At 41.8% G+C, this 26,413-nt stretch overlaps 1 protein-coding gene across 4 annotated transcripts in view; it reads right to left on the minus strand.

Moving 5' to 3' along the window:
- Positions 1–1,480: 1,480 nt before the first annotated feature.
- CCDC192 (coiled-coil domain containing 192) overlaps positions 1,481–26,413 on the minus strand; it is a 222,190-nt gene continuing 197,257 nt past the window's right edge. For 3 of the 4 annotated variants that reach the window (XM_061422909.1, XM_061422910.1, XM_061422907.1), the window contains one exon: positions 1,481–1,829. In XM_061422909.1, the coding sequence (XP_061278893.1) occupies positions 1,543–1,829 (287 nt within the window). In that variant the 3' untranslated portion in view covers positions 1,481–1,542. The remainder of the gene's footprint in view (positions 1,830–26,413) is intronic. The other variant, XM_061422908.1, reaches the window with a different exon arrangement.

The raw sequence follows: 26,413 nt of genomic DNA on the forward strand, positions 1-26,413 counted from the left end.
TAACAGAACTTCAGGACTGGAACAGGGAACCCTCTTTGGTACCAGAGAAACAGAAAAGACAATGAGGATCAAAAAGTTTGAAGAAGTAAGAAGGAGGTGCCAGAGAGAAGCGATTTCTGGATGAAGGACTTAGGTAAACTTCATGGAAAAGCTTCTCTTGGAGCTGTGGGAAAGTGCTTTTCGACTCACCCTCTGGGATAGTTGTGTATTTATGATCATGAAACTTTAAGTTGGTTTCGTTTCTGATAATGGACTACAACTGTGTGTATTGCTGACATTTCAGCTGAAAATCTGAGGTTATAAAACAAATATGGGAAGATTCTTGCTATATATGACCATAGAAGCTACTGGCAGAACCAGTGGTTTTATTTTGTAGTGAACCTCTAGAGTCAATGCCGCAAAGCTATTATGAGTCCAAAACCCAATACTTCCTTTAGAAAAAGTCAGGTTTAGAAACTTTGTTTTAAGGAGACTCTTAAATGTGTGAACTCCTGAATGATTTGTGAAGTTGTGATTTTCATGTTTGCTACAATATTGCTCGCATCTGTTATTGTACCTGAAGAGTTTTGATGAATATTTGTTGAACTGATCGAGTTAAATTGGGAAGTAGCAACAGTCAGACTCATGGAAGAGCTATAGCTGTGTGCCTGAGTCATGCTGTATCAAAAGAGTAAGAATTAAGCACCAAGGTCTTAAAGTTAGTACCCAGCTGCTCTCTGGATGGGAAATGGTTCATCTGAAGGGAATGTGTGGGAGAGAAATATATATGACATCTTTTATTCCATTAATTACAGGGTAGCTTTCATTTGCTTATACTCTATTTTTGAATTATTTTTATGCTGTCCACAGCTCATTGATATTTTGCTTTGGTCTTAGTGTTGCTTGTAAGGGAAAAGTGAGTGTAACCCATTTTCCCAGGGAGATGGTGTCCCAGGACACTTTTCCCAAAGGACTGCAGCTCTGATTCATCCATTCTTTTGATTGCTTTGGTTTTACTTCATTTCTACCCTTGCTAAATGCTAATGAAATACATGCGATAGAGAAATGTATTCTAGAGGTTACAAAAGGACAGAAGTCATGGCTATTTACTCTGCTCACAGTGATTATGCTTTCAGTACCCCAACATTCCCCAGCTTGAAACTCACCCTCCACGATAGCTTTCTGTTCACAGTCGAGCTGCATACCAGAATGGGCTTTGTCCCACCCCTCCCTTGCAGTGTGACAAACCTCTGGTGAGAGGATGATGCTAAATTCTTTGACCATCTGTGTAGTTTTGTGCTTTTCCCTCTCCGTCTGTTATCAGGAATGTCTAAAAACATAGTATTCTACAGCTGTGTGGATCATATGACAAATGTCTGAAGGGTTCGGTGTTTGCATCTGAAGACCTCCCTTTGTTTTCTTTCCTCCCAATATGAACTTTATAGGATAGTCAGACCCATGAACTTGAGTTTGCGTTTACCAGTGAGGCGATTGCTTGGGCTCTAGTCTTTACCTTGATGACACTTAATAAATTTTTATTGTTTTTTTTTTTACTGGGTATCTTTACAAATCCTCATCATAGACCACAGGAGAGACATTATTATTAGAGAAAACTGGGGTTTCTTGTAAACATTCTGGAGAGTCCTTGACCTCTGGGAAACAATGGGCCTCCCGCTCAGCTTCCAGCTGCTGAATCTTCCTTTCCTTTTCCTCTAAAACTTCTTCCAGCTGAGTGATCCTCTCATTCTGAAGGGAAACCTGAGTCGACAACTCCATTATCAGGCTGATTTTTCGGTCACCGTCTTCCACAGGCGGGAGACCACCACAGGACTCTTCCAGTGAGGGGTCTTCTAAGGCAAACAAGAAAAGGAAAACCTGAGCAGTTTTAATTAGATTTCCCAGAATTCAAAGAGAGGGAAGATGAAAAAGCTTCATTTCTCATGTTCTTAAAAGAGAACACAGATGTTGCATCATCTGGTCAGATATACTGAGAAAGGAATCTGAATCGAGTGTGGGGAAAGACTCGGTGCTCATGAAAAAAATCTTAGAAGCCTCTGGAGAGGGAGGAGATTCAAGTTTTGCCAACTCTTTTTTATACACATTTAACTTTTAATTAACCATGGGAATGAGCTGTCCTTAAAAATGCAATAAACAGCAATAGCCTTTTCCTTAAGAATTTTTCACAATCTGGTAGAAATATACTTCAATGTAATTTATAATTTGACTGAAAAAAAAATTGCCATTGCCCCTTTTGGGGAAAATAATAATGAGAAAATACAAGTTTCTTAACCCAAGTCAACTTAGGTGTAATCTGAGGTAATCAGGGAAACTCTATAGCATGGTATACAGATCAATTTTTTTCGGTCTGAAGACTTTTCAATATGTCTTAATAAAATCACATACCTCCTGAATGTAAATCTTATCTTTAGTTTCTATCATCTAACCCCTTAGATAAGGATAAAGGCCTGAATAAGGAAGGAGAGAGAGAGAGATTCCAACAAAGAGAAAAAAGATTAGAGGCTGGCAGCCGGAAATCCTTGAAAGTAAATATCATGAGGCCATCAGAAGTTTTAGCTATTAAAAGGAAATCTCATTCCACTAGATTTTAGCAGTATTCTCCCCCACCCCAACCACTCTTATCCAGAAATTTCTACTATTAAAATAACCTCTAAGTTGTATAAAAAGCAGACTTCGGCTATAAGAAGTAAGGCATGTCAAGGGCTTGGGTGTCTTTGTTGGATTAAGTGAACCAATAGCATATGAATGAGCCTGGCACGTGGTGTTGACAGTTAATTGCTATAATTGAAGGTCCAGACATTACTCAAACCCCAGTGAAAACACACAGCATAGCTGCACCTAAAAGAAACATAAGGTGAAGTCCAGGATACAAAAGCCTGCTACTATTGTGTCCCTGCTGCTGCTAAGTCGCTTCAGTCGTGTCTGACTCTGTGCGACCCCATAGACGGCAGCCCACCAGGCTTCCCCATCCCTGGGATTCTCCAGGCAAGAACACTGGAGTGGGTTGCCATTTCCTTCTCCAATGCATGAAAGTGAAAAGTGAAAGTGAAGTGGCTCAGTCGTGTCCGACTCTTAGCCACCCCATGGACTGCAGCCTTCCAGGCTCCTCCGTCCATGGGATTTTCCAGGCAAGAGTACTGGAATGGGGTGCCCTTGCCTTCTCCGATTGTATCCCTACACACCTTCTAAAATGGGGCAGCTTTATTTTGATAGTCCATGCAGGCAGGGAATCATCCATCTCTCAGCAAACAAAACTAATTTGCAGTCATCATTTTCTCAAGATCATAGAATGAAAGCTTTGAATACCACATTGCACAGAGGACATGATGCCTTGGCTTTACAAAAGTTAGAGATCAGGCTGTTCGCCCCTCATAGAAATTATTACCAGCACTGTACTATGCTTCAAGAATCCACGGAAAAATTTGTTTCCTGTACACTTGAAATTCTAACAGTAATGTTTAAGGAGATGGTAGTTTGAGCACCTTTCTTAAAAAGCAATGAAAAAAGTCCGTATCAAAGGAGCATTTAATGTGTTCCCTCTTCAGTAGGTCCAAAGAAGGCGATGACACCCACTCCAGTGCTCTTGCCGGGAAAATCCCATGGACGGAGGAGCCTGGTGGGCTGCAGTCCACGGGGTTGCAAAGAGTTGGACACGACTGAGTGACTTCCCTTTCACTTTTCACTTTCATGCATTGGAGAAGGAAATGGCAACCCACTCCAGTGTTCTTGCCTGGAGAATCCCAGGGATGGGGGAGCCTGATGGGCTGCCGTCTATGGGGTCGCACAGAGTCGGACACGACTGAAGCGACTTAGCAGCAGCTTCAATAGGTCTGTGCTTTCAGGCCCAGAAGAGGGTGATCATGGGATGGGGATGGGGGGGCCTTTCTCATTTGCTGATTTGCCAGGCCTCACCTTTTCTCTCACTGCAGCTGTGCTACCCCAATACAGTAGCCTCTTGCCCCATGGTGTTATTAGGGAGCTGAATGTGGCTGGTGTGAATGGAGACATTCTGCTGCTGCTCCTGCTGAGTCACTTCAGTCGTGTCTGACTCTGTGCGATCCCCTAGGAGGCAGCCCACCAGGCTCCCCCGTCCCTGGGATTCTCCAGGCAAGAACACTGGAGTGGGTTGCCATTTCCTTCTCCAATGCATGAAAGTGAAAAGTGAAAGTGAAGTTGCTCAGTCATGTCCGACTCTTAGCAACCCCATGGAGTGCAGCCTACCAGGCTCCTCCGTCCATGGGATTTTCCAGGCAGGAATGCTGGAGTGGGGTGCTATTGCCTTCTCCAGGATACATGCTATGGGTATAAAACACATACTTGATTTGGAAGATACTTTGAAAAGAATGTAAAATGTCTCACTTAAATTTTAAAAACTGTATTAAAATGACTTTGTGTATGTTTCACTAAAATATATTTTTAAAATCAATTTTACTCCTTTGTTTTTACTTTTTAAAAATGTGGCTACTAGAAAATTGCAGTATCATAAGCAGCTTGCATTTGTGGCTCTCTTTACGTTTCTCCTGTATAGCGCTGAACTGGAGTTTGCTTTTGGCTGAGTACTTTTTGAAATGCAGGTGGATATGTTTCCCATAGACGGCTCTAGTTAATATGTACAATTGCTATTTAGGAGGGAGTCTTGCTGGTCTTCAACCATTAGCACTTGAATCATTTTCTGTTACTCCAGAAGGTGAAAGTGTTAGTTGCTCAGTCGTGTCTGACTCTTTGTGACCCCATGAGCCCGCCAGGCTCCTGTGTCCATGGAATTCTCCAGGCAAGAACACTGGAGTAGGTAGCCACTGTCTTCTCCAGGGAATCTTCTGATCCAGAGATTGAACCTGGGTCTTCTGCACTGCAGGCAGATTCTTTACTGTCTGAGCCACCAGGGCCAGGGAAGCCACTCCAGAAGGAGGAGGCATGGAAATCTTGGCTTGGGAGAATGGGTTCTTAGGGATTGAAATGAGTTTCAACAGGAAATGAAAGAATAGATGGGAAGTGGCAGCAAGAAGCTGTGGGAAGGTGTGACGGAAGGAATGGCAGGCAAGATGGAGAGGGCTGGGCATCAGGAGGCTCAGGGACGGTGAGAGGGCATCAGAAGCATCTCTCCTTGTCCGTGCCTGTCATCTTCTCTTTCTTTGACCTCTCCTTCAGTCTATTCCAAGGTTTTCCTCTTTTTTCAGGAGAAGTTATTTTCTACCAATTGCACAATAAAGAAAGGAGTTTAGTTCCATTGCCAAAGGCAGACTTGTCAAAACTTTTTTTTTTTAATGTTTTTGTAACATATGGCAATATAGGTAGGACACTTTGTTCACTAAATTCTAATGAGAAAGGGGCGAAAATGCAGCAGTGTGGCCTCTTATAAGCTGTCAGTCACTAGGTCATTTCCTCGCTCTCTGCCCTCCTGGTAGAGTGTAGTAGAGGAAAAGATAGACAAAGAGAAAAAGAGCCAGGGTGTCTTGGTAGCTCAGGCTGCTGCAGCACAATACCATAGGCTGCATGTCTTAAGGAATATTTGTTAAAAGAATTCTGTCACAGATCTAGAGTTTAGAAGTCCAGGATTAGGGTGCCAGTGAGATTAGGTTCTGTTGAGGGCACTTTGCCTGCTTTGTGGACAGCTGCTTTCTTGCTGTGTCTGCACACGGTAGAGAAAGAGATCACAAGTTCTCTGATATTTCTTCTTACAAGGGAACTAACCTCATTCAGAAGGTCCTGCCCTCATGACCTTGTCTATTAATGATTACCTCCCAAAGGCATTGTCTCTAAATACTATTACATTGGGGATTATGGCTTCTGCATATGGATTTGGCGGGGGACACAATTCCATCCATAACACAGGGAGAAGACAATTGGGAAAGGAGCAGAGAAGGAACATGAAGCTGGAAAAAAAAAAAAAAAAGGAGAGATGGCAGGAGGCCTTTGATTCCTACAGTAATGTTTCCATTTATTAAATGAGAATGCTGATAGGGAGACAAGAGATTTCTCATGCAAGTATATTTTTACTATTAAATGACTTCTTTACACATGTAACAAAAATATTTTTGTTCTGTTTCTAAACACAGGATGAGTAACAAAAGTGCTTTCAACTTTTCAGCAAAGTGAGGAACTCCAGGACTCACATCCTATTTGTATTGGAAATAGCCCAAGGCCACCCCAGTGAATTTTTCAGACTCTACCACTTCCCTGGTGGCTCAGATGGTAGGGAGTCTGCCTGCAATGCAGGAAGCCCAGGTTCAATCCCTGAGTCAGGAAGATCCCCTACAGAAGGGAACGGCAACCCACTCCAGTATTCTTGCCTGGGAAATCCCATGGACAGAGGAGCCTAGTGAGCTAGAGTCCATGGGGTTGAAAAGAGATGGACACAACTGAGCAACTTTCACTTCACTTCATCTCACCCCAGTGAGTTTTTCAGACTCTACCACTAGTCTTCCCATGATCTGGTCTACACTGCTCTTCTCCACTCTAGGCTCCCTCTTCTGTAATAGGAAGAGATGTGTGTCCCTATAAAGTCTTGACAACTCAACCTGCCCCCAAATCTCAAACACCCGTGGCCTTCTGTGGCCTTTGCTACAAGCTCAGGCAGTCTTGCCAAGGCCATGGCTGCCTGAGGCATGGGGGATTCTGTTTACTGACCAGATAATCTTAGTTTAACCTCATACCGAGAGGCAAGACAGATTCTTTTCTGTGTCAGAGGAAGCAAACCTGATTAGCAACTGTCAAGGTATGATGTCATCACAATTGCTACTATTGTAGAGGTTTTTACAAGCATACATCATTTTTCAGGATTTGCCATATTTCTGCCTTAAAAAGGTGGGAAGGAGATCCAACCAGTCCATTCTAAAGGAGATTAGCCCTGGGTGTTCTTTGGAAGGACTGATGCTAAAGCTGAAACTCCAGTACTTTGGCCACCTCATGCGAAGAGTTGACTCATTGGAAAAGACTCTGATGCCGGGAGGGATTGGGGGCAGGAGGAGAAGGGGACGACAGACGATAAGATGGCTGGATGGCATCACTGACTCGATGGACGTGAGTCTGAATGAACTCTGGGAGTTGGTGATGGACAGGGAGGCCTGGCGTGCTGCAATTCATGGGGTCACAAAGAGTCAGACACGACTGAGTGACTGAACTGAACTGAGAAGTGAGGCTGTGGGTTTAGGATCATGGCGAAGAGGAGGGAGGAGAAAGGGTGGTGAAAATTGTGCAGATTTAGAGGGCAGACAACAGGAGCCTTCTGCTTCCAGCTGGGCCAGGCTATGTTCAAGTTTCTATGTCACCTTTGAAAGACAAAATACTTTTGGCTATTTCCAGCTCCCTGTTCTTTGTAAATTTTATTTATTTATTTGCTTCTGGCTATGCTGGGTCTTCACTGCTGCACAGCTTTTCTCTAGTTGTGGTGTAGGGGGCTACTGTCTAGCTGCGGTGCACCGGCTTCTCTGTGTTGGCTTCCCTTCTGGAGCACAGGCTCTAGGGCATGTGAGCTCAGTAGCTGCGGCTCCTGGGCTCTAGAGAAGAGTCTCAGTAGTTGTGGTGCATGGGTTTAGCTGCTCTGTGGCATGCGGGATCTTCCCTAATCAGGCATGGAACCTGTGTCTCCTGCATTGGCAGGCAGATTCTTTACCAGTGAGCCACCAGCCAGCTTCCCATTCTCAATACCCTCGAAAACGTCATGCTCTTAGCAAAGTGTCACATGAGAGTTATGTCAAAAATGACAAAATAGACAACAGAGGTAATTGTAGTTTGAGTAGCTTAGAGACTTGACAGTGGGAATGTACATTTTGGGGGTGCCCAGACCTCACCCGTACAGGAATTATTTCTGCAGCATCCCTAAATGATGATTTTCTGAGTAAATTGCATACATTGGTATCCCTCTTTCTGGGTCAGCTGCCAATTGTAATGAACGAATGAAATTTTCATTTTGCCATGAGTGCAGCTGCCTGTTGTTCTAGAACTGTCTGTCAGGTAAAAGGCTGGAGGAGGGCAGGGTACGATTTATAACTAATCAGAGGAAAGAAATGTGTGAAGGGTGGCCAGTGAATGGCTGGAAAGACATTTTTAAAAATCTTATAAACATTTTTTTTCTCAAAAGGAGTGTTTGCATTTTGATCCCTTTACCGATGTCACCACCCAAAAGTGTTCATTGAACAGAGAACTGCTGAGAACCACTGATGGAGCATCTGATTCCAGTACCTCTATCAATGGGGAAACACCCTGTTCCTAGTAATGGGGAAGCGCCCTGTTCCCCATTAGGGGAAGGTCTTAAGTTAGGTCTTAAGCATCTTTCATGGCCCTCTTATTTATTCATTCAGAAATTAGTTCAACAACTGGGACCCTGCACATAGAGGATAAATCAGATTTATTCACAGTTCCACAGTTGGGTAGGAGAGGCAACACTGAGTTAGGACATATAAGACTTAGCTTAAACAAGCACCTCCGCTGGGTACTCATTTGCAGACATTTATTTTCTCTCTGACTTTCAAGCTGATGACTGAGGCTGCCAAGTATTTTCTCAATTAGAAAGACTCCCACCAGTGAGGTGATTACATACCTCACTCCCTCAGAGCCACCCAGGATTACTGTTTGGCCTAAAAGACTATGTCAACTTCCTCCTCTGTACAAATGCCTGTCAGTCTGACTCACCTTCATGCTGGTCTTGAAAGCTGTATATATTTCCCAGTAACCACAAGGGAGTCTGGTTTCATATGTTGCCGTAGTTAAATTTGAAATTTGGCACATCCTTGTAAATATATCTCTTTTGCTACTTGGGTAAGATCCAAAATGACAACAAAAACCTTCCTAATTTTCTATCTTCTCTATGCTTTTACAATGAATGTTTGAGAATGGTAGTTCTCTGCAATGAAATGATTCACTTGTATTTTGCATTCTTGTAACACAAATGTTTTACCTCTTGAAAATCAGGTTTGTCTCACTTCCTGCAGACTCGTGTATCCTTCTGCTCCAATGTTTTTATTTGAGCACAGAATACATTTGAAGTTGGCGTTTGTCAATTTGGAAAAAAAAACAACCAAGCAGCATCATAAGAACAGATTTTAGCTGGCAAATAGTATTGGGCAGCTAAAATATGTAAAATATAGTCTGTTATTTGCTAGGAGGTTTTGATATGTATCATAAAACTCCCCATATCATAATGATAACCTGTCCTATAAAAGGATTGTGTGTTTCAGAGGAAAAATTTGAGGTGCGATTGTAGACGAGCAAATATGCATTTTCACCCAGCAGCATCCCAACAGTTCCATACCTAAGAGCTTAAAAATGTTTTAATAAGGGCTTTGGAAGGACAATATATTTAGTTGAAACCTTGATGGAAAGGCTGCAGCTCTGATGACATAGAAAAGTGCTTCAGAAAGCCTATAGAACATTCATTGAAAAGTAAAACACTCAGGAAAAGCAAGGAGTGCTAGAGACTCTATAGGAGGCACTTGTTACTTCAAGTTCTCTGGGCCTCAAGCAGATGCTGTGCTTGTTCCAGTCCCATAGCCAGCGTGCAGGCTCTGGCTGATGGGGATGCTTTGAGGACTTGTTTAGTGTTCGGGTACCAGATAGGATGAAAAGCACCAGCACCACTCCTCTGCTGGTACGATGCTCTCACCATGAGTCATGGGAGCCAAGCAGACTGAGGGAACTACAGATTCCCAGCCTCCTTCCTATGTACACTCCAAAGCATAAATGCACTGTGATATACCCATGCTTAGCCTTTATGGAAATGCTTAACGCACAGCACATGTAGTTGAAGTATTGCTATAACTTCATATCTGGCCACACTACTTCTGCTACTATCCTTTCAATCTGGTTTCAATTCTGCCCAGAGAGGTTACATTAAAACATAGGTTGGGTATTGACACTCTCTTGTCCAAAACCCTCCAGTAATTTTTTTTTATTTCATGTAGACTAAAAACCCAAGTGCTTACACTGACCTTTGATCTGCTCCCCCTTGTGTGTTACTGACACACTTCCTATTTCCTCTTTCCTCATTCACCCTGCTAAATTCCTACCAACCTCTTCGCCATTCCTACCAGACCCAGTGTTTTCCCACCCCAGGGCCTTTGCATTCTCTTTCCTCTGCCTGATAATTATGATTCTGATTTATACATGGCTAGTTCCCTTACTTCCTTCAGGTCTTTCCTGTCCAAGGTCACATTCACACAATGAAGCCTTCCTTGGCCATCCTTCCTGAAATTTCAATACAACCCCCATTGCTGAACACACCAAATCCATGTTCCTTACTTTGGATTTCCTAACTTGCTACATCTGACTACTTTATATTTTATTCTGTCACTAGTCTCTCTCCTCCACTAGAATAAAAGCTCTCAGAGGGCAGAGTAGCTTCACTACCATATCCTCTGTTCCTAAAACAGTCTTGACATGTAGTAGATACTCATTGTTAAGTGAATAAGTGAATGAAAGTTAAGTGCGTACGTGATACAAAATCGCCATGGCCATGACCAGCCAAGAGGTTTCACTTGGTGTATTATTAAGCTGGTCCCCAAATTTTTTCATGTTTTTTCATATTTCAAAGCTTTCACTACTGCATTTTTAAAAGATAATAAACTGTTGTGATTGTACAACATTGCACTTAACATCTCTGCATGTATTATTTTTTTAAAATAGAAAAGTGGGAAAGTTAGTTCGTTTCCAGATTCATTGACTTAGATTCTTGAAGCTGTGAAAATGGTTTGCCAAGCTGGCACCTGACGAGCCATACCAATATGGAGAATCTAGGTCCTCACTGCTGACATTCTGCTCAAGCGAATTGAGGAGGACATCTGGGAATTTATTTTTCTGTGAAGTTCTTGGGGGTGATTCTGATGATCAGCCAGGTATTTGCACCTGAATTTCTGCTGACCTACAGTAAACACGGTGAGCCAAGTTTTTGGCAAAATCCTAAGGGGCAGGTCAGAAATGCCCTAGGCAGGCCTCTTCTCGACGAGGCCGCAGTGCACACAGCTGGAGGAGGGATGACGTCTGTTACAGTTAGTCTGTTACGGTCTGGGTGGGCACACTATAGTGCTGTGTACCATCTCCTGTACTAGCCAGTAGGGCGAGGTTTTACTTGGGTGAGTGGAGGACAGCATGAGTTAACTTACCCCGGCGCTCCTTTTCCGGGCAAGGTTCCTTCCCACCCACTTCAGGTGCTTTGACAAGGCAGTTTTTGTGCCTCTCCCTGGTTACCCAGAAGGGCTCTGCCTGTAAATGTGACCAGCTGCCCGAATTCATCCATGGTCCTTACAGCCTTGCTTCTGCTCTGTCTTAAATCTCCTCTTGCCGGTTCTAACATGGCTAAATTATCTCCAGAATACCAGAGAAAATGCTGAGTGTTTGGGAGTTTGTTTTTGCTTCTATTTCCCAGGGGCAAGGATGAATCCATTTCCTCACAGGCTGACCTGGGGAGGAGTCTCTCTCTTCCTTCCCATGAGGACTGAGTGGGAGAGGAAATGAGCCAGAGGAAGGGAAGGGAGAGATCACGCCTTGGGGTGGAAGCTTGGTCACTCCTCAGCTTCCATAGGAATTTAACAGCCATCATGGCCATATAGGTGACAAGGGAATCCCCTCTGCAGATCTGAATCCAGGGTTTTCTTCTTGGAGCTTGCTGGAGTCACGTGATATGTCCAAGAAAACTGATAAGAACATTGTAGAGAAAGACATGTGACACTAGCTTGGGAGGAGGGCTGTCTGTATGGGAAAGCAAGTGAAGATGTCTCAAAGATGGTGCCATAAAAACGCATACAGCTGGGACATGGTGGAGGGGAAAAACTCGGTGGGCAGACCATAGTGTTCTGTGCCATCTCCTACCCATACCAATAGGGCAGAGGTTTTACTTGAGTGAGGGGAGGACAGCATATGTTAATTTACCCCGTCACTCCTTTTCAGGGCAAGGTTCCTTCCCACCCACTTAAGGGTCTCAGATTACAGCAGATTATTCTGCAGAGAGGTGCTTTGACAAGGTACTGAGCACTGTTTGCATAACAGTGCACCTGAATTGTGCCAAGAGGAAATCAATTTAAGCAGAAGAAAGGTTTTGTGGAACCTCTCTTACCTCTTCCTATAAGCAGACTGGAAGTCCCCTCCCATAGATCTGGCTCCTTGGAAGAGAATAACGGTTGAATGCAATGACTGACAGCCTGGCCAGAGGCTGAAAGATAGAAATGGACGCTGGTGGGAGAACAGAAAATTCTAGGGAGAGGGAGATCCAGGAGATCGGGAGAAAGGAAGAACAAGAAACAATAGATGAAGGATAGTTTCTTTGCTTCTCTGAAGTGGAATCTGTATGGATGCAAAGTCACTCAGGAGAATAAAGAAAGAAAGTGAAAGTCTCTCAGTCGTGTCTGACTCTTTGCGACCCCATGGACTATATAGAGGAATACAGGTAAAGATGATATCCCATCATTTGGGCCATGTCTTGCACTAGGGTGCCCAGCAGTGAGAATTTCTACTTCTCTTTCTGGGTACCCAGAGGTTACCTGAGCCAAAGTTTTTATGAAATGAGGAGTACCAATTAACTTTGTGTTAATTTTCAGAAGATACTACAGCTTCTAGTGTTGTATGGTATTGAGAAATAAAATGACACTACAGTAATAATAGTATTGGCAGGATTATTTTTTGATCATGAAAATGAGCTCTGGAGAAAGATGGGATAAAGGAGTCATCATTTTTGTTGACCAGGACTTTGTTTAAACTTTGTAGGGGAATGGGATTTGTGGAGAGGGGGTAGAAATCATTTTAGTTTTGCTAACTTGACACTGTCTTTAAATGTCTGTGGCAACAGGACCCTTGGGTCCCATTCATTTTCTAATGCACAATTTTGACTGACTTGAGCATCTGTTTCACAACACACAACCTTCTTTGTTCCCTCTCACCTGGCCCCTCGTTTTCTTCCTTTTGACTGATTAGCCCTGGGATGACTGTGATAACACCACTGAATTTTCCCAGCCCCCTAGATTACAGTGCTAGGTCTGGACTCAGTGCTTCTTGGCTGGAGTTAAGGAATCCATGCATAAGATGTCAGAAATTGCAAGGAAAAAAAAATACTATAGTGACCAAGACTCTCTCCTTGACCAAATTTTAGTCAAGAAGTCAACATGACTTCTTTGAGTCATGTTCTTGACTAGCCTGATCCTTGACCCTTGTCCTCAAGAGGCTGGTTGAAACAAGAATCCTGCTAAGTTACTTTAGCAAGAATCTCCCATCCTTGGTATCTGATCAGTCTCAATTTCTGATCAAATATCCTCCTCCTCCACCCCAGGGGGATATCTGGTGAGTAATGAGGAAAAATCTATCCATGAGAGGGGCCCAGAAGCTGCTTAGCTAGTCAACTTGGTCTCAACTGAGGGGAACTCGGGGTTTCCCAAGGGATAGAGGTCTGGATTCCAGACTCTCCTGCATCCTATGGAATCTTATTCCATTGTTGGTGCCTCCTCTTTGTAAATGTTAACTTTTTTACTGGCTCCAAGCAAGCAGCATTTAAATAAACTCAGTTGCTATTAACTTGAAAAGGAAATAAAATCTCTTCACTATTTGAAGCCTCTTCAGTGTTGCGCGTCCACTGTATGACCCTTCACAGATGTGTGTCTCTGAAGGGTTGTCTCTACTCTCTTCCCTTTCCACACACCTTCCTCCTGTTAACCCATTGCATTCTAACTTTTTGCATTTAGTGACAGTCCTCAACTTGGCTTTGCCGAGGTTACTAATGTCACCGGATTCAGTGGACATGATTCAGTGTTCATCTTGAACGACCTCTGAATATTTGCCACTGTCGACAGCCCCTCTTCAAACACCCTTCTCTTCTATAATATGATGCTCGGTTTCCTTCCAAACTTTCTGAATACTCCTTTAGCCTCATTCTATGGGCTCCTCCTCAGCACAATTATTGCAGGGAGATCCTTACATTCCTGGCCTTAAACTTTCTTCTGTCTATAGATGGTTTCATTTACTCCTTGTGGCCATGGCTGTAAACTATTTGTGGGAATGATGCCCAAATTTACAATGTTAGGTCAAACCAGAGCTCTGGCACCTAGACTCCTCCCTTGAGACCTCTCATAAACATCTCAGATAAAATATATCCCAACTTGAACTCCCTAACATTCAAAATTGATTTCCTTCCAGTATTTTCTAGCTGAGTAAAATGGCATCATCATGAATCTGCCTGCTAAAGTCAGAAACCTGAGAGTTACCTTATATTTCTCCTTGACTCCCATGCTCTTCTATTCACCTGTCACAAAGCCCTGTTGATTCAAACCTCTAAATGATGCTTAATTGTCTAATTGTCTCCATGAGGTCAGGCAACACACTCCTGCAACATCCTTCACCTCCATGGCCTTACTATTCTTCATTAAAAATTATTTTTTAAATCTCTATGGGATACTATTTTATCAAGGACTTTTCCAAGCTCTATGACTTATTCCTCAGTTTTAGTCCTTTATGGACAAAAGGACCTAAGAAGATGGTGGGGACCGCTTATCAGATGATACAAATGGGCTTTATAGTGGCACATCTGAGCTGGAATCTATGGGATTCAACTAAGACCAAGTAAAGAGTATATTTTTGGAAAGGAAACCTGAAAGTGGTTTGAGTGCATGAGAAGCAATAGCAGAGTTGAAATGGATACGAAAATGTCAAAGCGGGGAGGCCCTTGTACAGTTGAGAGGAATAGCTCACAGGAACAAATACTGCTTATTAGTCTTACCTCCTATACAGGTAATCATATCTACCTTTACTTTCATAAACTCTTTCTTTCACTTTTATTTTATGCAGCTGGTGTTAGTTTAAATTTCATAGTAGTAAGACAATCGTGAGTTGTTAACAGTTAACATTAACTGACTCGGGTGGGTGGGGACCAGGGGTGTCTCTGCTGAACTAAATTGGCAGCATAAAAATGCCCTGTTCCTGAGGACAGCCCAGGGAGCATGATTCTTTCAATTCCTTCTCCCAGTGGAATGTCACTGCAATTTTATCAGCTTGATTTTATTTTTTTTTAAATTTCAAGATGTAATTTCATCTTGAAATTACCAAAGATAATTCAACAGTGATGGAGAAATTCCCCAAGAGGGAACTCAAACAAACTATTCTTTATTTAAGAAATCTTCTGATATTTGATGCAAATTCATAGATGTTTTCCCATTAGTTACCTATGCTGTCATGTAAATTATATGCCTTGGAAACATTATCAAAGCTAATGGTAAAGGAGTTATTTTCAGGTTGGGCTTAAACCCAAGGCACTTTAGAGAAGCACAAAAAACTTTCTAAGAGACTAGTGAAACACTTAGCAAAATGCTTCCATTCTGATCCTGGAAAGTTTTGTATATATTTTGGATATATTGTGCATAAATTTTGAAAAAAATAATATTTATAATTTTTAGAGATGTCAAAGAACTTCCATAATTATGATTCACTTTTTTTTTCCATAGCCCCCTCCTCTATACTTGGAAAAGGAAGAAAAGAGGGGAGTAAAAAAGGAAGTGGGGAATAAATGAACATTTACAGAGCTCTTACTTTATGTCATTTTACTAAGCATTTGTTTAGCAATCACAACAGAGCAGAGGCGATGTTTATGTTTAGTTTCTGTAATTATGACTGATGCCACTAGAAGCCTTATATGTGTGTTAGTCACTCGGTCATGTCTAACTCTTTGTGGCTGTAGCCCACCAGGCTTCTCTGTCTATGAAATTCTCCAAGCAAGAATACTGGAGTGGGTTTCCATTTCCTACCCCTCCCAGGGGATCTTCCCGACCCAGGGATTGAACCCTGGTCTACTGGGTTGCGGGCACATGCTTTACCATTTGAGCCACTGGAGAAACCCTAGAATCCTTATACAGGACCAGAAATATGTGGGCCACTGTCCAGCTTCATCACCCCTCCCCACCTCTGCTGTCAGACATTCATGTAAGTCCATACAAGCCTTGTCCCTTTAGCACACCCCCCTTATCTGGGATCGCAACATCTCCATGGGGGCATTTTCTGAGTACTTCTCAATTGCTTACGTGATATTCCTGGCCTTACAAGAATAAAACAACAAGCCAGGTGTCTCTTTTTTTGTTTTCATCTGTTCTTAATTTCTGATCTGAAAAATGTTAAGACGGTAGGAATCCTAGGAATTGGCAACAGGATTGCCATTAAGACTCATGGGCATTTGTTCTGGCAGCCTTCCAAGATGACCCTCCCAGTGTCTCTGGTTCTAACCACCTGGATAAATAAAAACTTAGTGATACGTTAGTGTTCGGCTGGCCAAGTTCTCATTTGTCTCTGGTTTGAGATATAGAAATTATCTAATCTGTATTATGTATGAATTGATCACTTCAAGTCTTTAAACTGCTTTAAGCTGAACCTTCAAATGAGGAAGTATGCCTAAAATTGTAAAAGTATCCATTTTTTTAAAGAGGTTGGATTTAATCAATCATGTACGGTGATTTTTACTTGAGATTAGCCTCAATGAATCAATATTGTCTGTGAATGTATCAGCCAGAGTGATTTCAGCTCCAAATAACAGACCTGTGACTCTCAGAAACTTAAACAATGGGGAGTTTATTACTGCATGTAAGGTTAAATCTGGGGAATTCCAAGGTTAGCTCATTCTGTGGCTCAGGGAAGCCAGGTCGGCTTCTCCTGAATTCTCTGATTTCTCCCTATATGCAAGGTGGCTGTTCCTTACAGGGCATCGTGTAAAAGTTGGAAGACAAAGAAAGTTTTATCTTTTCAAGCATTAGGAAATCTCCCATGATGCCCATAACAGATCTGATCGTAATCACATTCCTAAAGCAGTCCTTGACAAGGATATAGAATCCCCATCATTTGTTAAGACTAATAAACATTGAGATTCTAGGATGGATGCGGAAGACCCTTAAAACACATTATCTGCCTAAAATACTAATAAATTGGGAATCTGTTAAGGAAAAATAGTGACTTTTGTGTAGGTGACCAATAATGTCTGCCATAGTGAATAAAACTGTCACACAAATGCAATAGTAGTATCACATTCAGTCCTGCTTTTGTTGCCAAAAAAACCCTCAAAGCCCAGTTCTAACTGGCTTAAGTAAATAAAAAGAATATATTGAGATAGGACTGGTTTCAGGCAAAATTTGAACTAGTAGTCCCCAAAATGCAACGGGAGGCCCTTTGGCCTCTCTGTCCTTTCTTTGTCAGTTTCTTCCCAAGCCTGGTAGCCAGATGATTACTACTGTCTCCCAGGGATAGCCCTCATTCTTTCCATCTAATGTGAAAGACAGTGTCTACCTATAATATCACAGAAACATAGGAAGCTTTTCTTTCCCATAAGCCTCAGCAAATATCCCTCACCGGCTCATATTAGATTGCAAGCTCATCTCTGAACCAGTGGATGGGCTATTCAACTGATGTTTAAGCTTCTAACATTGTAGTGCATTTAAAGCAACACAATTATGACAGTGATTTTCTGACAGAAGAGAAAGGAAGTTAGGCAGACAAGCAAATGAATGAATGAATAATGAGGAAATAAAGACCTTTCCCAAGTATTATGAGTTTCATATTGCAGTTATTTCCCTAGTAACAGTGTCAATGAATTAAATAATTACTGTCTGGAAGACAGCTTAGTGAAAAGTGTTGGTCGCTCAGTTGTGTCCATTTCTTTGCAACCCCATGGACTATAGCCCAGCAGGCTCCTCTGTCCATGGAATTCTCCAGGCAAGAATACTGGAGTGGGTAGCTCTTTCCTTCTCCAGGGGCTCTTCCTGGATCTTCTCAGGGATCGAATCCAGGTCTCCTGCCTTGCAGGCAGATTTCTTTACCATATGAACCACAGCTTAAGATAAAGCAAATCATAAAAATAAAATTTATGGGAAACAACTAGTAATACCGAATAAGAAACTGGTTGTTGTGGATGCAGTGTATCAGTTTTGAAAAATATAAAGAAGTTATTTACAGTGACTTTTTGTTATTAGGGAAATTAAATATTTTTTGGCTAAAGAACTCAGGCAGAATTAGTTTAGGTTCAAATTTGGCTTTGATATTTGTTTATCATTTGGAGAGACTTTAAAATCTAAGTCAGTAAGAAATGTTTTTAGCGGTATGTACTTTTAAATACATAGTGATTTTTAATGTTAGGAATGTCAACATTTCTAAAATGTCTACTATTAACATATACATCATGAGGTAAAAAGCATGTTTGTACATTCTAAAATATACTCTTGGATACATTAATAATGAATAAGAGCCAACAAGTAAATTACATGATTCAGTATAGAAAAAGAGGGCAGCTACCAAAAGATGCAAAGAGAGGGGGAAGGGTTTCAGGGCCTGCACTACATGGTGGGCCACTGAAGTAATTTCTTAAAATCTTGAACAAATCAGCATCTCTGTTTTTCAGCCTCTTCATTTATAAGACAAAAATGGCAATGTATATAATCAATGAAAAATTGTCCTGACTTTAGAACTCTATGATTATATTAGGGACTTTGGAATTCTGGGCATATATTCTAAACTATTTTGGGACTTAATGTGTTGTTAGTTTACAAGCCAGCATTTAAGCTCCTTGTTTAGTCACTAAGTCGTGTCTGACTGTTTGAAATCCCAGGCACTGCAACACGCCAGGCTTCCCTGTCCTTCACCCTCTCCCAGAGCTTGTTCAAACTCATGACCATTGAGTCAGTGATGCCATCCAACCATCTTGTCCTTTGTTATCCCCTTCTCCTCCTGCCTTTAATCTGTCCCAGCATCAAGGTCTTTTCCAATGAGTTGGCTCTTCACATCAGGTGGTCAAAGTATTGCAGCTGCAGCTTCAGTCCTTCCAATGAATACTCAGGGTTAATTTTCTTTAGGATGGATTGGTTTGATTTCCTTGCTGCCCAAGGGACTCTCAAGAGTCTCCTCCAGCACCACAATTTGAAAACACCAATTCTTTGGTGCTCAGCCTTCGTGGTCCAGTTCTCGCATACAAGATTCTTATACCTGGTATAACAGCCCATTCTACTGTATGTCTCAGTAGCGTGTGTGTAGTAAGTGCCAGATCTTGTTGTATCAAACTGGAGGCAGTTAGTGTCTCCTCAATTAATTAATATCCCCGCAAACTACTTGTCAATCCTTTGTTAATAGAAAAATAGCCAAAAGGTGAGCAGAAATAGCATGGTTAGCACATCTTTAGCTTTTTCAAGCTTTCTAGAATTTATGAATTCTGTTGATGATAAACCACAAAATTACATACTTGTATATGGATATGAATCTCCCATATGGAGAAAGTAAGGAAAGCAGGAATTTCAATTTTAAAAATTGAAAAATAAATTCTTAAAATTGATGTTGTGTTAAAGGCTGGTTTAATAAATGCTTGTAAAGCCAATGGTAAGGTAAGGTAAGTCACTTCAGTCGTGTCCGACTCTGTGCGATCCCATAGACGGCAGCCCACCAGGCTCCCCCGTCCCTGGGATTCTCCAGGCAAGAACACTGGAGTGGGTTGCCATTTCCTTCTCCAATGCATGAAAGTGAAAAGTGAAAGTGAAGTTGCTCAGTCGTGTCCAACTCTTAGCAACCCCATGAACTGCAGCCTACCTGGCTCCTCTGTCCATGGAATTTTCCAGGCAAGAGTACTGGAGTGGGGTGCCATCGCCAATAGGACAACTTAAATCCTTGAATTATCATCTCTCAGCAGGGGCCATATAGGAGTGCCGGTGTGTATCTCTGCATGTGTATGCATATATCTTTGTGGTCCAAGAATGTCCAGAGAAGAAGTAGATAATGTGACATAGGAAAAAATAGGGTAAATGACTACTTTTCAGTGGGGAGTCCTTCGTCTGGACTTACCCCCCTTGAAAGCTGCATTCTGTCAAAATAGCCCATCCAACCCCTGCAGAACAGAATTGATAGAAGTACAGAGGAACAAAAGGAGGAGGGCAAGGGAGACTTAGCATGGCAGTGTAGCAGAGGGCAAAGCTGTAAGAATGAGCGGTTACTGGGCAATTTTGCAGAGGATGATTTGGAATAATGGAACTCTCTAAAGAGCCAGAACTGTTGTATACAATAGCAAAGTAGAATCTGTTGTCAACCTCAATGAAAATACTTTTGCTTTGAGAGAGAACTTTGAACGACTGCAGCTAGACAGAGAATTGTCTGTGTGAGTGTAGAAGCCCCGAAAAAAGGGAGTGATTCGAGCATTTAAGTCTGAAAGCAGGACTGTGCAAAGCAGAATGGCAATGGTGCAAAATATGCACAGGATGAGGGAGGGGTTTTTTCATCCACAAATTCCTTAATGAATAGGATAGGTAGTTAATATGAGAAACTGCAGTCTGCTCAAGGTAAATTTAGAGAATTGTAGATAGTATGGCTTATAAGATGGTTTCTGGCATTCCCAATCCTTTCATCTTGACAAAGTTCTGAGTCAAAGAGCTCTTCAGATACTGTCAGAGAGGCCTGGGAATCAGGTGGAAGCACCTGCCTGTAGCAATCCAGTGTTTGGAGTGGTGAGACTGGTTGGGCAACATCATTTCCCAGGGGCTGCTGGTGAGCCTGATGCTATCAGGATGTGTCACACATTCCATGTATTTACACTGTAAATACACATGCATATCAGCGTGGCCAGGAGTCAGGGGAGCCCAGCTAAAATAAAACATTTGGCCAAATGCAAAGTGGTTAACCTCCCATCCATTTCCTACTCCAGGATACAAAAACCAATCAATATAAAATTTTTATCTCAAATTCTAATAAATTAACATCAACAAAGAGAAAATGCAAATAAATGGAATGATACAAATTAGTATTTGACTGGGACTCACTTGTTTTGGGGGAGAAGGCAATGGCACCCCACTCCAGTACTCTTGCCTGGAAAATCCCACGGATGGAGGAGCCTGGTGGGCGGCAGTCCATGGGGTCGCTAAGAGTGGGACATGACTGAGCGACTTCACTTTCACTTTTCACTTTCATGCTTTGGAGAAGGAAATGGCAACCCGCTCCAGTGTTCTTGCCTGGAGAATCCCAGGGACGGGGAGCCTGGTGGGCTGCCGTCTATGGGGTCGCACAGAGTCGGACACGGCTGAAGCGACTTAGCAGCAGCAGCAGCAGCACTTGTTTTGGGAGATTTTGGAGATTTGAACTCATTTATTCATCTAATAAAGTAGCTATTATACAGAAGCCTCTTACGTGGGGCCTTGTGGATAAAACAGTGGCCAGAGACCAGTCTCCTCTCTCAAGGAAAAATGTAAATGCTTAATTCTTTTTTATTATTTACACTAAACTTGTTTGTGTCAATAATCTGTTAATTGGCTCAGTTTCAAGATAAAGAATTACAAATGCCAGAATGTAAAAGACATTTCATGATGAAGGCAAGCATCTTGAGAAATATTATAGTACATTAAAATAAAAAGTACACCCCTTTGTTTCCTATTGGTAAGAGGAAGATGAATATGACATATAAAAACTGTCTTTGTGTAGAACAAAATTGAAGTATAAATATTGCAAGAAGGGAGTGTTCTGTGTTAAGATTAGGGTCCCTCTGATCAATTGCTCTGTGTGCTCTGCAGGGCAAACCTTTTTGTGCTTCAGTTTCTTCATCTGTGACTAGGTCTATCAATATATCAACATAATATCTCATCAAATTATAAGAGACTTACATGACTTAATTCATGCTAAAGTCTTATAATAATGCCTGGCACATAATAACTGTGCAAGAAATATTAACTATATCATTATTACTGTCTCGCTACTGTTTCTAAGCATATTCCTCAAATCAACGTTCACCATCTTCCTGTAAATCATTTGATGTTTCTGTTTAGCAGCAGGGTCAAGTAGAAGTTTTCATTTGTATAGTTTCATAATCCTATAGCTCTATTTCCAAAATCCTAAAATCTCTAGAAAATGAAAGTTTTCAAAGTTTATCTGGTGGCAAAATCTGATCTGACCTGATCTGAGTTCATTTGGCAGCAAAATCTGATCTGAACTAATAGGAAGCTATTTTTAGTATTTATACATCCCATTCAATGTAAATAATATTTTTGAGTATGGATTATTATCCCAACCCTGTTTGAATTATCTTTCAAGTTTGAAAAATTCTCCTTTCTAAAATACATTTGGCCCTCAATTTTTACATAAATTATAGAGCTGGGCTTCCCTGGTGACTCAGATGGTATAGAATCTGCCTGTAATGCAGGAGACTAGGGTTTGCTCCCTAGGTTGGGAAGATCCCCTGGAGGAGAGCATGGCAACCCACTCCACTATTCTTGCCTGGAGAATCCCTATGGACAGAGGAGCCTGGCAGGCCACTGTCCATGGGGTCATAAAAAGTCAGACATGACTGAGCAAGTAAGCACAACACTAGTCAAGAGAGAGAGTGTAGAGGAAATTTCTATCTCTGGCTCTCTAAGGCAAGATTCATTAAGTGAGATGTGAGTTTTTCCAATTATAAACATCCTGAACCAATCAGCGCTCCAGATCCAAAACATGTGAAACTTGTTTCCTCCATGACATTCATTATCACCAGATCAATCTTCCCTGCTACTCATTATATCTGCTACAATTTCCAAGAAGCAGTTATTTTAGTTTGGGAACATTTATCAAGATATAAAAATTCTACCCCCTCCTCCAATTATTTTAAACTCTTATCCCTGTATCCACATTCATACAAACACACCATCAAATAGAGGTCAAAATAAACTCAGATTTTTGCATGTGTCCCCTCAACCCATTCTTAATGGCTTTTCCATTTTTCCTCCACCTAGGGTAAGTCAGGCAATCAGGAATGATGTCTTACCAAGCCTCTAAACTTCATTTTTCCTTCCAGAACATGTGCTATTATGGTGAACCACGTAAATCTCCTATAATTCTGTCAAGTCTTTAGGCAATTCGTCTGGTTTTGTCTCAGGAAGTTGACAGTAGATCTCAATCTAAAAGGCGTTCTATCCTTGTTAACAGCTCCTGAGATCTACAGACTTGTCTAGGAGAAGATTCTTCTAAGAGCCCTTCCTCTGTTTCTCCAGGGAGTCTAAAGTCATGTGCTTTAAAAGTCTCCAAAAAAGGCTTAATCTCCACATCAGATTTAACCACAGTAACTACAGCTGGGGTTTAAAAAATCTGCTGTCACTCACATCCCTAACAGAAAGCAGCAGTCTAGGTAGAAGTGAACCGGAAAATCTCTTTTCCAGGGCCCTTACGAAGTTTTCTTTCCCTTTTGTGGTCAAAGAGGCCTCAAGATGTAGAAATACTTGGTCACTAAGGAGGCCAACAGTAAAGTGGTAAATGCAGGTTTATAACAGATATTAATCCAAACAAGTGGAGCATTCATGCCCCAGTGAGGTAAAGACCCAGTTTTGAAGGAAACACAGTGAAGTGGCATCTGCATTTGAATTCTCTCTGGGCTATTTACTCACTGTGTGTCCTGTTTTAGCTTCTTTGGGCTTCATTTTCGTGATCAGTACCATCAGCATCATTACATCTGCTTTTACAGAATTACCCCAGGTCTTGGAAGGAAATTTACTAAACTGGGATTCAAAGTTATACCTGTTTTAACTCTTAAAAACACTGATCTTATCCTTGCATCATGTGGTCTCTAGAAAGTTCATGAACAAAACACAACACCCCATCTGCTGCTAACCAACCACAGCGAGCTGTTATTATAGCATGAGAGAACATTTGGGCTGTTTAACTTATGAGGATGGAACCTGGTATTGATCAGGGCTACAAGCAGAGTTTGGCTGCAGTGTTAAATTTAAAACACTACCTTGGTCTAAGTAACAGAGTGTCAGGAAGGGCAACCTGGAGCTGGCTGTGGTTCTTCTATGGTTGGAAGTAGATCTGGTTACATGGAACCATGTAGCAAACCTTAGGAGGTCCCACTGAAAGCATCTGGAGCTCACTGAGAGCTGAAGATAAGAGGAGAAACCATTAAGATAAGAGACAGACTGCCCACATGCCTTTCAAGAAGCCTTTCATGACCTAAGAGCTAGTTTTCTCCAGTGACATCTATAAATGAAGAAGCCCTTAGCTTCCTGGGATGCTTATGTTTCAAAATCTTTTTAGTATCACCTTTAAACCACACTTACAAGAGCAAAGGAAACAACAAGGTCCTACTGTATACCTCAGAGAACTATATTAAATATCCTACAATAAATCATAATGCAAAGAATTTTAAGAAGAATGTATACATATGTATAACTGAATCACTTTGCTGTATAGCAGAAATTAACATTGTAAATCAACTGTACTTCAGTAAAAAGAAAAAAGTAAAATACCACTTATTTTTTTCCCCCCTAAACCCAGGAGCTTATCTGCACTGGAGATGATAGGAAAACAGCTTTATAAACCATTGTTTTATGCTGGTAAGGAGGATGCGCGATTTACACTTCAAAAGGAGGCTCCGGAAAGAACAGCCCGAAGACTGTCTCAGGTCAGTGACATTTCCTGCTGGATACTGTTTCCTCACAAAAACATTTTTGTTGAGAGGTTGAGGTGGGGGGTAACTAAGTGGGTCAGTTCAGTTCAGTCCCTCAGTCATATCCAACTCTTCGTGACCCCATGAATTGCAGCACGCCAGGCCTCCCTGTCCATCACCAACTCCCAGAGTTTACCCAAACCCATGTCCATCGAGTCGGTGATGCCATCCAGCCATCTCATCCTCTGTCATCCCCTTCTTCTCCTGCCTTCAATCCCTCCCAACATCAGTCTTTTCCAATGAATCAACTCTTCGCATGAGGTGGCCAAAATATTGGAGTTTCAGCTTCAGCATCAGTCCTTCCAATGAACACTCAGGACTGATCTCCTTTAGGATGGACTGGTTGGATCTCCTTGCAGTCCAACGGACTCTCGAGAGTCTTCTCCAACACCACAGTTCAAAAGCATCAATTCTTCGGTGATCAGCTGTCTTCACAGTCCAACTCTCGCATCCATACATGACCACTGGAAAAACCATAGCCTTGACTAGACGGACCTTTGTTGGCAAAGTAATGTCTCTGCTTTTGAATATGCTGTCTAGTTTGGTCATAACTTTCCTTCCAAAGAGTAAGCACCTTTTAATTTCATGGCTGCAATCCCCATCTGCAGTGATTTTGGAGCCCCAAAAAATAACGTCTGACACTGTTTCCACTGTTTACCCATGTATTTCCCATGAAGTAATGAGACCAGATGCCATGATCTTCATTTTCTGAATGCTGAGCTTTAAGCCAACTTTTTCACTCTCCTCTTTCAAATAGCTGTACTGTACTTAGTCGCTCATTTGTGTCCAACTCTTTACAACCCCATGGACTGTAGTCTGGCCAGGCTTCTCTGTCCATGGGAATTCTGCAGGCAAGAATACTGGAGTGGGTTGCCATGCCCTCCTCCAGGGGATCTTCCCAACCCAAGGACAGAACCCAGGTCTCTTGCATTGCAGGGGGATTCTTTACCATCTGAGGGAAGTTCCTAAAAAGGGCTTAAAATAAGGCAAAAATAGGTAACTGGTATTCATTTCCTGTCTTTCTCAATTTTACTGTATGTTATCATCCCCTCTGTGGATCTAGAAGAAAAAAAGTCTCTATATATCTCTATTAATAAATACATATAAATTATGGAGCACATCAATTTACAGTGCTGAGAGGAATACATTATGTTCTGCTTTGGTTCCCCCTGGTCAGTTTATAGAAGACGGCATAGATTTAGGGTCCATTTGGATTATAAACAAGTGATAACAGGTCCAGAATTGTGAGCACTTCCCAAATTTATACAGTAGCACGGTTTTCAACAGCCACCAGCACATGTCGGTTACTGTTCGTGTTTGTCCCTCTAAATCTCTGATCCCTCCTCTGGCATGTGAGCTCCCTGGGAACTGAGACAGAGCTTGCACTGTTACATGGCCTGCAGCAGCGCTCTACAAATGTTGGGATTCCTAGCAGTGTTGTATGACTCAGGGTATGCCTAGTGAAATTTAAGAAAGTGGTCTTTGCTCCTCAGTCTGGTGACAGAGCTGACTCTGAAGGGAAACTGTCGGGAGCTATTCTGTGTTCTTATTGGATGATGTGCCATATACAGCTTGAAAGTCACATTTTACATAAAAATAAATATTTCAGTTGACTAGCATAAGTCATTGATGACAAGTTTGTTTGTCTAATAAAATTATACAACGCATAAAGCTACAGGAAGCTCACATTCCGCCTATCTTTATTTTCCAGCTAAATTAAGCTCCAGGAAAGGAAATAGGCTTCTCTCTCACAGCCAGCCACTTTTAAACAATCTCAAAGGTCTATTCCCTATGGGTTAAACTTTGGCAGAACACTGCTATTAGCCTGTGTATGGGGTCATGTGAAATACTGTGATCAGGACAGTCAGTGGTCCACTGTTCACTGCTAGATACCCCCTTTCTTGTATGTCCTGCCTGGGAAAAGAACTCGCCATGTGTAATGCAATAGGAAAACAATGGGAATGGTTGGAGGAGTTGTGCTACGTACAACTATTGAAACTGTATAGTTATTCGGTTCCAAACAATTACTAG

This window comes from Bos javanicus, chromosome 7 (genome assembly GCF_032452875.1).
Source record: "Bos javanicus breed banteng chromosome 7, ARS-OSU_banteng_1.0, whole genome shotgun sequence".
Classification (NCBI taxonomy): Eukaryota; Metazoa; Chordata; class Mammalia; order Artiodactyla; family Bovidae; genus Bos; species Bos javanicus.